A 14,759-nucleotide genomic window follows, 5' to 3' on the forward strand; every position below is an offset into this window, starting at 1 on the left:
TAACAGCCCACAGGGAGTCTTGCGTTCTCATCATAGAGACTAACAGCCCACAGGGAGTCTTGCGTTCTCACCAGGGAGAACCTTCTCCACAAACGCTGACTTTCAGATCACTCCAAGGACAGCACCCAAGGAGGAAAGGACTCGGATATAGATGGATTCCTTTTATTAAAGACTTATGGAGGAATCCAATCTTTGAATAGCTTAATCCTGATTAGATTCAAGGCACTGCCTTCATTCTAGCTTCTTAATAAATACTGAGGATGAATCTAAAACCTTTGTAATCTTCTTTATGTGGTGCTTATTTCATCACAAGTAACAAACATACCAAGAAGCAGAACCAAGAAACAGATAATAGAGACAGATACGTAAGTGATCCAGACATCAAAGTGGTCAGACACTGGCTCTGCAATAATCACGGTTGACGTATTTGAGACAACAGCTATCTCACTTCTCAACAAACTGGCATTTGAATCCATCTGTGAAAAGACCTTCAGAGTACAGCCTAACAGATATTTTACAAAGACCCCGGAGTTTGGATGCAGCTAATTCCAGGCCAGGGAGTGGATTAGAGGATGAGAACACAGTAAATAAGGGTGGTGTGCCCTGCTTCAGGGCAAGGAAGTGAAAGCGGTAAAGTTGAGGCTGAGCTTTCGAAAAGAAATGGCATGCTGGCCCCCATTCCACAGGAAGTCAGGGGGTAGTTTATGATAATTAAGACTCCCAGGGTTCAGCACTAGATCAAGTTCAGAAGAGAAAAAAAGAAGAAGAAAGAAACCTTAATTCTGTTTATCTATTTTAGGATTTCTTCAGTAAGTCCGACCCATTTCTGGAAATTTTCAGAATGAATGATGACGCAACTCAGCAGCTTGTGCACCGGACGGAGGTAAGAAACCTGTGGTGCCGCCCTCTGAGGAGGTCAGCAGAGAAGCATCCAGATTCCTTTCCCTTTTCTGCAGACCATTTTCAGTGTTTTTGAAGTTAAAATATAATAATACCATTTCCTCCTTCACTGTCCTCTCTCCAACCCCACCCATGTGCCTCTTGGCTCTCTCAAATTCACGACCTCTTTTTCTTTAGTGTGTGTGTGTATGTGTGTGTGTGTGTGAGTGTGTAGTATTCTTAGACATAGAAATACAGCCTGCTTAGTCTATAAAATGTTGCTTGTATGATTTCAGAGGTGACCGCTTGGTATTGTAAAAAACCTGTTGAGGGGCTCTTCTCCGGGGAAGGCTATTTCTCCTGCTCTGACCAGTCCTTTGTGGTCTGTAGTTCTTTGTCTGGGCTTGGGGGCCATCGCGGTTCCCCTTCCATGTTGGTTTACACACAAATACCTGGGACCTCTCTCCTCAAGATAATCCTCTGCATTTTAGACTTGGGTTTTTACTCTAATTTTATAAATTTGAAGAAAAGACACCCCCCCTTCAAGTCCCATTTTCACATCATTGACTTCTAACACAGGCAACCAGCAATTTATTTGTAATAAAGTAAGAATACCAGGACCAGCAAGGTGGCTCAGTCTGGTGACCTGAGTTTGATCCCCAGAACCTACATGTGAAAGAAAAAACTGACCCCGTAAACTTGTTCTCTGACCTCTGGCCATGCACTGCAATGGGTAGGCAACCACATGTTCACATGTGTGTATGTATGCATGCACACACACACACACAGAGAGAGTAAATGTAGAAAACATTGACTATGGTACGATCTAACATTTAATGAGACAACCGGGAAGGAAGCATCATCTGGAATGATTTACATGCAGTATTTTACTTCTTATTCCTTTGTAGAAATATTGTTCTCCCCACTTTCCAGTCAAAGGAACTGGACTTTGGGACAGTCACACCATTTCCCATATTTCACAACTGGTGACAAGTGGAGCTGAGATTTACGTAGGCACTGTTCGAGTCAGCTTCACTGAGTTTGTAAGGCAATATGCTTACTCGGGGAAAATACTTATCCTGAAGCTGTCATGTGAGCTCCTGCCCTGTTATCACAGCCACTGGGTCACTGGGTCAAGCTGTGCTCCTTCTCACTCATTCTGCCTCCTAAGGGTCCCCTGTTCACTACTTTCATTAGCCCTGTGCCCAAATACCCGGCAGAAGCAATATGAAGGCTGAGAGCTTTGTTTTTGCTCTTGCTGTCAAGGAATACAGCCTGCTGTGGGAGAGGAGGCAGAGCAGCTGAAGTGTGCTGTCCAAGGCACAGATTTGTGCAATGGGGCTTATCTACATCTTGGAGGATCAGGAAATGGAGCCAGGACCAGAAACAGGGCCCTGCATTGTGGTCAATGCCTCCTAGCTGGCAGTATTTCCCAAAGGTTCCACAGGTGTTCAGAAGATGCCACCAACTAGGAAAAAAAATGTCCAAATATATGTCTGTGGGAGACATTTTAGAGCTATACTGTAACAAATCTTATCCTATGTCATCCCCTACCATAAAGCCCTGGTATGACCAGTGCCTGTGGTAGCTAACCTCCACTGTCAACTTGATAGGGTTTAGAATAACCTAGAAAGAAAATAACAACAACAATAACAAAAAACCAAAAACCAAAACACCTATGGGGTTGTCTTAATTAGGGTTTGTATTGCTGTGAAAGGACACTATGACCACAGCAACTCTTATAAAGGAAAACATTTAACTGAGGTGGCAGCCGACAGTTTCAGAGGTTCAGTCCCTTATAATGATAGAGAGCATGGCAGCGCATAGACAGACATGGTGCTGGCTACATCACGATCGGAAGGCAATAGGAAATGGTTTGTCACACTTGGAGTAGCTTGAGCCTAGACCTCAAAGTCCACCCCACAGTGACACACTTCCTCCAACAAGGCCACACCTACTCCAACAAAGCCACACCTCTTAAAAATGCCACTCCCTTTGGGGGACCATTTTCTTGTGAACCACCACAGGGGCGTGTGTGGACAGTTCCAGAGAGGATTGGCTATGCTGGGGAAGGAGCCGATGTGAGCAGCACAATCCTGTGGGCTGGAGTCTCAGGATAAATAAGAAGGAGAAAGCAAGCAGAGTGCCCGTATTCTTCTCATTGCTGTCTCATTCTCATGCAATGTGACCACACACTCCTACTGCCATGCTCTCCTTGTTACAACGACAAAATACACCTTCCTGTGTTCGTTGCTTTGGTCAGGCATTTGTCATCATAATAAGGAAAGTAATTAATGCAGCAACCAACTCCAATCTCCGTTATTTTATTAGATTTGCAAGCCATAACACGAGAAATTCCCTAAGAAGGAAACAGAATAACTGTGCTGAATGACCTGACACTCAGAGAGACTGTGTGTGCCAATGGCAAAGAAAAGGAAGCGGGAACACCAGTGATTTTTCACGGGGTGACAGTGGGGGCATCATATTCCTACCATGTCGCTTTGTCAATAAAATTATTTTTTTCCTGAAACAGCAAAGGGGAATGCTGTCATTTTTAAGGATGACAAGAATTGAGTACTCTCAAATGGATCAACAGCAGATATGATCTGGCATGTGGCTGGCACCAAAATATGTGCTTAATTAAAAAATAGCTAAGTGCGCAGAGTTGGCTGTATGAATGGGGGACCATGTGGGTGCTGAAGAGCAGTGTGATTGTCTGGGCTCCAGTCCCTGGAAACTTGGCTATGGGTAGAAAGTACAGGTTCCCGTCTCACTATCGCCAAATGCTTTCCTGCTGCTATCAAGGCTACCATGGTAAAATCAGCTTTGGGGAAGACAGAGCAATGGTGTCCATTCATGCCTCTTGCTGAGTCAGTGAACGGAGGAAAGGAGAAGACATACACACAGCATACTGTTGGGTTCTTCTCTCCTAAGACCCTCTTGTCCACGATGCCGGCCAGTTGTCCTGCAATTGTTGATATTGGGAACTTTTTCTGTTCCCAAGAAACTCTGCAACTTCTGCCCCCTGTCCCGGTGCTGGGGAATTCTTGGAATCTCATAATATTGCTGACCACGTAGCTTTCTAATAGATCAAATAACATGGCATTGATGGTTTCTCTTGCTTACTCAGCAGGTTCAAAATAAACACACAGCTTTACTCTCTTGGTGTATACACACACACACACAAACATACACACTCATAGATGTACACTCATGCATGCATATAGATTTGAAATTTTTAGTTAAAATTTGATTTGCTATTCAATTTTCCCAAAAAAAATCTTCACTCCTTAATATTTTCATTAAAATGTTGCTAGTGAATGTAAGCAATTAAAATGAACACAGGCCTTATTATTCAGGTCTCCTTCTCACAATAATTTGATCATGCCCAGGATATCAGGAGATAAGACACAGTCACAGAGGAACATTGTTTCCGTATTTTAACATGTTAAAATAAACTTAACAATGAATCTGTGATCTAATCAATACTTCATAGAAAATAAAGAAATAAAGAATTCAGTAGAAGTGGGAATCATTTGTGAAATAATTACATTATTTTGAGGCAGAATTATTTTTTAAAAAAATCTGCAAAGATGTCTACATAAAAACTTCATATCAAGGAAGATTAACATGGCAGAGTTTAATTTAACAATTTAACTTCATTTGTGTGTTCCGAGTGCAATAGTTCTTAGGCCTCGTTCAGATAACCTGGAAGATCTTCCTACAAAGCCTCTGTTTATAGGACTGGATAAAGCCCAGATATTCTGTTTGTAAGAAGTCCAGGAACCACAGTTCAATAGCCCCTGTCCTAGAGTCCGTGTTTGCTACTTTATTCACACTGAACCACACCAAATTATTCAAATCATCAAAGGACAGGATTAAGTCCCATGGACCCTTGGTCAATATTCAGCCAAGTTCATGACTAGTAAGCTGATTTTAAATAAATTGTCCTATATTACTGGCTTAGTTTATAATTTGAAGAGTAGCCATGTTATTCTAATTGAGATTGTGATCAGCTAATGGAAAATTGCTCTTGGTATTCTTCATCTAGAAAGTTCTCTGACTCCCCGACCTGATATGACTCGAGGTTACAGATTACCAAAACTCTCCTGTATGTATGTATGTATGTATGTATGTATGTATGTATGTGTGTGTGTTTATATATGTATATATGTATTATGTATGTATCTATGTGTATATATGTATTTCATATATGTGTGTATGTGTGTCATATATGTATATATGTATAGTGTATTTTGTTCATTTGTCACCCTTAACCCTCTCTTAACCTTTCACCCCCACTGGATGCCTTCTGACTGATCGAAAGTTCGCCTCCTACTTTGATGTCTTTTTGTGTGTTCGTGTGACCCACTGAGTTTAACGTGGGCTGCTTGTATGAGCATGGTTGTGGGATTATCTCCTGGGCATGTACAACTCACCAGGAGCTATACCACATGACTAAAAGACTCCCTGGCCCCAGCAACCATGAACTGCTCATAGCCCCCCAGCTAGTGGTGATGATTTTTCAACAGTACCCCTCCACCCATGCCAAATACCTTTCCTCTGCTGACTCCAAGGGGAAAGAATTCGTGTCATAAGACTGATGGTCCTGCGGGACCGGGGAATCCCTTATCAGTGGTCAGAGGCAGCCAAGCCTCAACTGCAGGCCTTTGACTGTAGAAAAGGTCATCTCCTATAGCCACATGCTGGGCAATGCTGCTGTGGTAGGAGCGGCGGGCTGCTTCCTGCTACCCGGCCAGCTTTACCTGAAATAATTACACAGAAACTGTATTCTTTTAAACACTGTCTGACCCATTAGTTCCAGCCTCTTATTGGCTAGCTCTTACATTTTGATCTAACCCATTTCTAATATTCTGTGTAGCACCACGAGCTGGCTTACCAGGAAAGATCTTAACCTGCATCTGTCTGGAGTGAGAGAATCATGGCGACTCACTGACTTGGCTTCTTTCTCCCAGCATTCTGTTCTGTTTATTCCACCCACCTAAGGGTTGGCCTATCAAATGGGCCTAGGCAGTTTCTTTATTAATTAACCAATGAAAGCAACAGATTAGAAAGAAATCACTCCCACATCACAATGCCACTGTTGCTACTCATGGAACAACATCTGGCCAGTGGCCACAGTTCTGCCCATAATGATACACTTTGTGACCGCTTTTAAGATATTCCTTCAAGTTTTCATCAAGCGACAAATTCCAGACACTTGTCCTTTTCAGAAGCATGGCTGTGGCTTCTCGAGTAGATTTTGTGTTGCAGTATGAAAATGTCAAGCTTTCACTCTTCAAATCACTCTTCATACCTTTCTCTTCCCAGGTTGTGATGAATAACTTAAGCCCGGCCTGGAAGTCGTTCAAAGTATCGGTGAATTCTCTGTGTAGTGGAGATCCCGACCGCCGGCTGAAGGTCAGATCCACATCCAAGAGATGTGAATTTGAGAGTGCATTGACTCCTCCCTCTTCTTTACACATGAACGTTGGCACACTGGATTTGCTGTGTCACGTTTTCCAAACCTCACCTTTTAAAATCTTAATGGAAGAAAGGCAGGCTGTTTCTACTGCCAGCGCTATCAATGCTCATGCAAAAGCCCAAAATAAATCCTACTGTATTATGTCAAAAGATAGTCTGGGGCTTCTCAGAAACAAAATGTGGTAATAACTTCAGGGTATAATTGGAAGTTTCTGGAAGGAAAATATTTCTGCATTAAGTATCCATGACTATATAATGTGTGACTCTCCAACCCCAACCCCCTCCAGTATGATAGTTTGAAATAGTAAGCACGTTTAATTTATAACTTTGTGCATTGGCAAACTGGTTTGGGCCAGTTTGGTGGTTCTTAGACTGAGCTCGCTTGGTCTCTCTGTTAGGCATCTGTGTTCCAACGCCTATGAACAGGGTGACAACGTCTGGAGGTTGTCAGGGTGTCATACGCAGTGGAGGGTGGGAGGGAGGTTGAGCCTCAGCTGTCATCATCATACATACTATCTTAAACTTTCACCTAGAGTAACCGTGTGTTCCAAGAGGCCAAAAAGATGCTGCAAAGCCTCTGAGTACAAGGCTAAGAACTCAGCTACTTCTTCCACAGTCTAGAAGCCGAAGTATGTAACATAACTACTCCAAATTCAAATATAATAGATTCTATCTCTCCACGGGAAGAATTGCCAAGTTTTAGGACCATTTTTAAAAATCTACCACAAATGTTTGGAGCACTATGGGAATGAGAAGTTGGGGGTGCGGGGTCCATGCACTCGCAGGGTCAGGAATCATGAGAGAGGACACCAGACTAAACGCCAGAAATCAGGGCCTGTGGACATCCGCTGTGGTCAGTGGGCGGGCCTGCGCTTGGCTGTGGAAGCAGAAGACGTTCCATTGCTAATGCCACAGAGCTGACTTTCTTGATTCCGGATGACTCACTAATTCATCGGACACAAAGTGTCTATAAATCAGATGGATGATTAAAGTTCAGTGAGAACATGATTATCAAGTAGATCCAGGGTCCCATTGACTCCTTTAGATCATTGGATCGTGAGCAAACCGGGAGACAGTTGTCGGAGGGAAATGGAAAATAGGGCATAGGCAGGGCTGTTCGGAAACTCAGCCATTAGCTCCAGATGCTGAGAATCAAGGGCATCCCTCCACATGGGGACAAAAGGAATGGTTCACCCACTACTCCAAATAAACCTTCATGCTTGTCCTTTAGGGAACATTCTTGTAAAATTGTCTTGGTATTTTCCCTGTTGCTGTGATAAAAAATACTTAAACAAAAGCAACTTAAGGGAGAAAGTGTTGATCTCAGTTTGTAGTTCCAGGCTGCAGTCCATCATGGTGAGGGAGGGAAGGCATCAGGCACTTGAAACAGCTGCTCACAGTGTATCTGCAGCCAGGAGAGAGCAATGAATCACGCATGCGCAGGGTGCTCAGCTCACTTCCACTCGTACACAGGTCAGTCCCATCCACAATGAAAATGGGACTTCCCACATCATTTCACGTGATCAAGACACTTCCCCAAAGGCGTGCCTACGAGGTCATCTTCCTCCTCAGTGAGTCTCAAGTTTGTCCAGTTACAGTCAACGCTCATCCTAGGCCCTGCCACTGTTTGCCTTTGGGACTGCATTCCCCTCACCCAGTTCACTCTGGAGACTGTTCTGATGGGTGACGTTCTTCCGGTTTCAGTGTTATTACTCAGGTTAGGATCCCATCTGCTTGGTAAGTCCTAGTCTCTTTAATGTTATATATCTCTGTTTAACACCACTCTGTGTGTAATTTGGGGTTGAATTGTCAAGTGAACTTGCCGTCTTCCACGGTGGTAATGACAAATCCAAATCCTATCTCTTTCTCTTAAGAAAAATGGTTATTTTAGGAAAACCTCTAGAAACTCTCATTCATGCCAAAACATGTGACTTCTGCCTGGGTTTCTTGGTAGAAGGTCCTTTTCAAAGATGCCTGAGAGGAGCAGCTTCGGGTACAGGTGACAATTACCAACTCTGCTCTGAGCCGTGCTCAGGACAATAAATGTCTTCCTTGGGCTGGGGATAAAACAGCTCCTTCTTTGGTGTTTGTCACTGGGAGTTACTGAGTGGGTAAAGAAGAGTGTTTGATACGGTTGAATGCATAATAACGTAAATAATGTGGGCTGTTGAGGGCTCTGAGATTTCTGTGGTAACAGGAGCTCATAAGAGATAGATACGCAGATAATCCGATGGAAAGAGGCAGAAACAGAGAGAGAGAGAGAGAGAGAGAGAGAGCTGGAAGGATAAAGGAAGAAAGGAAAAGAAGGAGAAGTGAAGCGTGGATGAAGGCTCTGTTTCTCAGCATCTTCCCAGCTGACGCATTGGGTACTGTTCTGGGGGGACTGTGGACTGTGCTGTGTATTATAGGAAGCTTAGCGTTGTTCTCTCTCTCTCTCTCTCCCTCCCTCCCTCCCTCCCTCCCTCCCTCCCTCCCTCCCTCCCTCTCACCAATTTGATAACCTAAAATATATTTAGACATTGAAAAACGTTCTCTAGAGGGTAAAATCACTTTTAATTAAGAATTGCTGGAAGAGAACAATGTTCTCAAACTCCTGACGTATCCATAATGCCTATAGGGCTTGTTAAAGTGGCAATGGCTGAGCCGAGCCCCGACCGCCAGTTTCTGACTCAGGATACAGAACGGGCATAAGAATCTGCATTCCTATTGGGTTTCCTGATGGGATTCATACGCCCCTTCCAGCGTTTCTGAGATTAAGCATTTGCAGCTTTCACTAGTTTCCATGTTGCTCTTTCTCTCCTCCCTGCCTTCCTCTCTGCCACTCTCCCTCTGCCCAGTGCTCAGACCCAGGCTGTATTCTCTCCACATGCAGGATTAACTAGAGTCAGCTCTCTGACCTGGGATGCTCGCCTCATTCCTCCGCTTTTCCTGGAGCATACTGCTTGTATTTGAGTCTCTTCAGTTTTCTCCCACTCACAGGAAACCTTCCTGGGGGTTCTAATACCTATGGGGTGCTCCCTAGCCATACTTATCAATACTTTATAAACCCTTGTGGGAGGGAGGATGCACATACAGGGGTGTGTGTGTATGTGTGTGTGTGTGTGTGTGTGTGTGTTCCAGGCACCCAGCACACCCAGGTCTTGCCTGGAGTTCACATGCACAAACTGTTTCTGGCAATGACCTGTGAAAGCATGAAGGTGGCAGGGAGAGCTTGGAGGAACATTCCTGAGCCTCAGGAAGAGCCCAACCCCCACTAGCATGCTGGTCCCCAAGTGGCATCACCCACTCACTGTAAAATGGGCCCTTCTGAAAGGCAGATGGTTTCCTATTCAGGCTTTTGTTTGTATTTATTGGATATTTTGCTTCAGGAGCGGCTATGGCACTCTAACATGGCCTTCTCCAAAGACAGCCATGCTGCTGCTAGCCAGGAGCTCTGATCATATGGGTGTTATTCTCCCAACCAACAAAAACGAAAAGCGAATTTCTTAAACCATCTGTCAGGTTAGGTTTTTTAAATCCAAGCTTAATAGTTACAATTTTTGTTCCAATACATCATCTTAATGCCTTTCTTATGTATGCAACAGCTACATGAATATCAACTTTTAAATAACTGGCTTGCTTATCCGTTTGTTTGTTTGTGTGTTGGTTTGTTTGGAACTCCTATCCATGGTAAAAGTCAAAATAGTGACTAAATGACTTTTTTCAAAATGTCTTTATTTAACATGAAAGTATTTAAATACACAGGCAGTTTTAAAAGTGCTATGACAGTCCCCTCTTCACACCATCACACAGATTCAGCAGTTATTCATTATGGCCAACTACATGTCATCCTGTCTCACTCATACCTCCGGGCCATTAAATCGAGACCAGGGTCAACGCCTGTGAAGCCCAGTGAGCAGAAAGAAGGCATATGGTGCTCTCGGGAACACCCCAACCCACCTCCAATTTCTCTTGTTTCTTTTAAAATTATCAGGGAAAAGAATATTTCAAACTGGAGGAAATATTTGCATGTTTTGCTACATCATAAAATGATGATGTTTTAAAGGCCTGTGGGACTCTCCTACGAAAAGCCAGCCAGAAAAAAGAGCCTGAGGCCAAGCCATACTATGCCATGGCCCTATCTTAGTCACCATATTTCCTGACCTGAAAATACTCTAGGTTGTACTACTGAAAGATGAAGACATAGCCATGAAACCATCCCGTGCCCGAGAATATTAACTAGAGGTTGTTAATGCTATCAGCTATGCTGCCCCCTATGCCCATCTGCCTCTCTCCTAGTGATTTACTCACTTATTAAACAGTTGGATTTTCTATTTTTTCATGTGTGCATGTATATGCATGTGTGTTGTGTATGTTCACATGCGTTTAGGTGCATGCACCCAAATGAGTGCTGGGGTTAGAGGAGAATGTGTGGGTGGGCGCCCTGCTCTCTCTTTTTACCAGGTTCCCTTGAGACAAAGTCACTAAATCTGGAGCTAGGCTAACAGCCAGCAAACCCCACCAAACCTTCCTCCACCCCACTCCTACAAAGTGCTGAGGTTACCAGCACAGACACAGGAGGCCACACATAGCTTTTTCCATGAGTGCTGTGGCTTTGATCTCATGCCTATGCAGCGAGCTCTCCTTATTCACTGAGACATCTCGCCAGCCCCTGTTTTTCTGGCTTTTGTTATTCTTTGAACAAGGACCAGGATGCAAATGAGACCAAATGCAAATTAGTTTTTGTTCCCTCTTGGTGTTTTTAGTTTTGTTTTTTTGTACAGTTTTCTTAAAGAAAACGCCAGTATGGTCTCTCCTGAAGTGTTTCCTGTACTCTCTGTTGCCTAAAATGGGTCTTTGGGGCCTGAATACATTCAAGTTCTGTTTCCTGATGAGAATGCCCTGGGTATTATTAAAAATTCATGGATTTTCATATGAGCGTTTCAGTCTATTTCAGCTACTACTAATCTTTGAACACGCTGCATCATTCCATATTTGAGCACAGAAAATTCCTTTGAGTTGGCCCTTGAATTCTTCTAACCCACACATCATATATCAGGTGCTTAATAGTTTTCTTTGCTTTCTAAACCAAAGCTTTGAAAACATGAATTTTAAGGTTTTTATAATTCTCTTTTCCTAATATGTCTTTATGTGAATGTCAAGTTGTTGACTACCTCTTGAATCCATTCCTCCTGTATTTGATTTATTAAAAAAATAAATCACCACGCTAAGCATATTTTTCATCTCAAATAAAATGCTTCATTTATGTCATTGTAACAGTTAGCAAGAAAAATGTCTACATGTAAGATATTTCATGAGGTCTGAGACCCTGAATCATTCAGTGTTCCATTAAGGGAAAAGTACTCTCCAAAAAAACAACTCGGTGAAACGCTGTATTCATCATTTCCTTTGATTTGACCCGCACACAAGTCTTAAATTTTTAAGAGACAGTGTAGTGCTCACCAAAGATTCTTCCAGATGGGGGGCTCTTAGAGAAATAGAGGATTGGGGACCACCATCAGAAAGTATTTACTGACACAAAATTGTGCTTGGTACTGAGGGGAAATAGCACATCAGAGCAATCTCGACAGACTCTATGAGCTCACACCAAGAACTTTGAATTGCCCACACTAAAGGGTCAGATTCTATCTGCTTTTCTAATAGCTCAATCACAAAGGCAGCTTGGAGACCCCCCTCTATAGAGTTCCCATGATGTCCTTGGAGTAAGAGTGGATGACAGCTAACTGCCCTGATGATTGAGAGGAGAGACTGTGATTTCTGTGACCCCAGCCCCCATTCCTTACGCAGGCAAGAGGCCCAGCTTGGTAACTGAGGTCAGGGTGAGGTAGGCACAGACAAAACGTCCTCAGGAAGTTGGAGTAACAGAAAGGAAGGTGTGGAAGCCAAAGCGGACATCAGACCTGTGGGTGTGAGAAAGGAAGTCCGAACGCAGATCAAAAGCGACCTCCATGTGATATTGTTGCCCACCTCCTGCTTTGCTCGTCTTTCTGCTCTTCCTTTTTGGCTGCCGTGCTGATTGGCTTAAAACAGTCATATTTCCAAGTTGTCACCGGACACTCCCAAAGCTGGACTTCTGAGTGATCGTTAGAGTGCTCTGTTAAGTCAAAACCCCAGAACAGTAAGGGTAGAGTCTTCTTTTTTAATAGCTTTTACACAGTGCTGAACTCAGCCATGTGCTAAGCCTGCCCTAAACGACACTGCCTCCTTCTCAGTGCCTCTGCAACCTCGCAGACTTCCCACCAGCCCCTCCATTTGGCGCTTCAGCTGTCTTTCTGCCGTCTCAACACAGAGCTAAGCGGGCATGTCTGGGTGTGTTCGGTTCTTCTCACTCTGTGAAACCCTTTGCATTTGTCCCTTTCCTCATACAACTATCTGTGTCTCCCCTTCTATGTTATGACTACGCTGTCTTTAATCTACTCTATTTTCTCCATAAGTTCTCTGTTTTGCTTCGGACTCTCTTGGCCTTGGACGTTTGCTTTTTATCCCCAGTCCCGCATGGTTCTTAACTTCTGGGTTCCAATGTACCCATTATCTTTTGTCTATCTCCATCCTTTAAACACATTTTTCTTCCTTATTTCTGACTATCTCTAATAAACCTGATTTATTATAAGGGAGGAATGATATGGCACCCCAGTTTAACCCCACCCCAAGTTCTCAGTCATTGGCAGCAGTCCTCATTCAGCTCCATAAAACCCCAAATCTATAGCAGGAAGCTTCATCACTATACTTTCCATGGGCTATTTCAACGCTTTCTGAGTTTTTTGTTTATTTATTTGTTTTGGGGGGGATTTTTGTTTGTTTGTTTTTAATGTGGCTTATGCAAACTATGGGGCACCAGAATTGAAGAGGCCATTACTGTGCTCAGTATTATTGGAAATTGTAGTCACGAGCCTGACATTATTGGGCAATTGAAAGCAACTCTTCTGCCCTCTCTACTGCTTTCTAATGCTGAGTGGGGGTGGGACTTGGATGCCCACAGTTCTATTATGTTTTCTGGAAATCTGTTCAGATTCAAGTGCTTTCCTCGTGGCCTTCTGGGCTCAGGGCTACTGGTCTTGTGCCTGTCACTCCTTCACGCTGCCTAAATGATCAGAAGTTTACAGGAGGATTGAAGACTCACCCAAGTCCCTCTTGATTCAATTATCTGCGGTGCTGGAATTCTTGATTCCACTTGAGTAAATGGCACCCCTGATCCCGGATCCTACCTGAGATCTGCGATCAATGCCACGGAGTGGAAAGCAGTTTTAATAATTCAGGAATCAGCTAAGCTTCTGAACCAAGACAGGGTCATAGCTTCTTCTTTTTAATATTTCTTCCTTTTATTGTCTTCCTTCACAAATGAGGAATTAGAGATCTGCTTTGTAGAAAACAATTCAAGATTTCACAGCTTATGTAAGCATAGTCTTAGGTTAAAGCCAGGTGTCTAGTGCCCCAGTGTCTCTGTTAAAGAACAGACAATATTTGAGAAGTCTTCGCCAGGCTCCTAGAACTGTGCTGGGCACTTGGTTTAAGCTTTCTCACTAAACTCTGTCATTCTCTTAGCTTAAACAATCAGGCAGGGGGCTGAGACACCTCAGTGGGGAGGCTGCTTGTTGTGCAAACGTGAGGGCCTGAGTTGGGGTCCCTAGTGCCCATTAAAGGACAGGCACACCTGAATGCACCTGTAATCCCAGCACTGGGGCTACTGCAGGAGAGGCAGCGATCCCCCAGCCCACCAGTTAGTCTAGCTGAGTTAGCAGTAAGCTCTAGGCTCAGAGATAGACATCGTCTCAGGACATAGGGGAGGAAGCAACTCCAGAAGACACTGGCACCTTCTGCCTGTCTACACACGTATGCACATACACAAGAAATAAAAGAGCAATCTCATAGCAATAGAGAGCCACCAAGTAACAGAAGTTTATGTCTTGCTTATTTAACAAGCACAGATAAACTATTCAAATCAATGTCTGCTTCTTCATGATCCAAGAACTCAGGCTTCTGCTGGATGCAGTTGGCGCACACCTTTAATCCTACACCAGGGGGAGGCATTGGCAGGTGGATCTCTATGAGTTTGAGACACCCTGCTCTGCATAGCTAGTGCCAGACTTGCACAGGCTACATAATCAGAGAAGCCTTGGGCTGGTGCTCCGGTTCCTTGTATTTGAGGCTCACCTACACTCTACTACTAGTTTGCATCCAGGAAACAGAAAGCAGAGATTTTGGATCTCCAGAAGGTTTAGCTGAAACCAATTCCTAGAACTCAGTAGCATAGCCCAGTCACACTGAGTGGCAAGGCAAACTGATTAATGCAGTCTAGTTAGATGCCTATAAAGAAGAAGTAAGAGATTTTTATGATCTGCTATTTGACTTTCACATAGAGAAATGTTTTTATTGACCATTTTGCAGATGAGAAAATT

General features: G+C 43.6%; 1 protein-coding gene across 3 annotated transcripts in view; it reads left to right on the forward strand.

The window, feature by feature from the left end:
- Positions 1-14,759, forward strand: part of Cpne4 (copine 4) — a 471,398-nt gene that overhangs the window by 357,079 nt on the left and 99,560 nt on the right. For all 3 annotated transcript variants that reach the window (XM_057768128.1, XM_057768130.1, XM_057768129.1), the window contains exons 6-7: positions 800-883; positions 6,211-6,300. In XM_057768128.1, the coding sequence (XP_057624111.1) occupies positions 800-883; positions 6,211-6,300 (174 nt within the window). The remainder of the gene's footprint in view (positions 1-799; positions 884-6,210; positions 6,301-14,759) is intronic.

Source organism: Chionomys nivalis, chromosome 4 (genome assembly GCF_950005125.1).
Source record: "Chionomys nivalis chromosome 4, mChiNiv1.1, whole genome shotgun sequence".
In the NCBI taxonomy this organism is placed as follows: Eukaryota; Metazoa; Chordata; class Mammalia; order Rodentia; family Cricetidae; genus Chionomys; species Chionomys nivalis.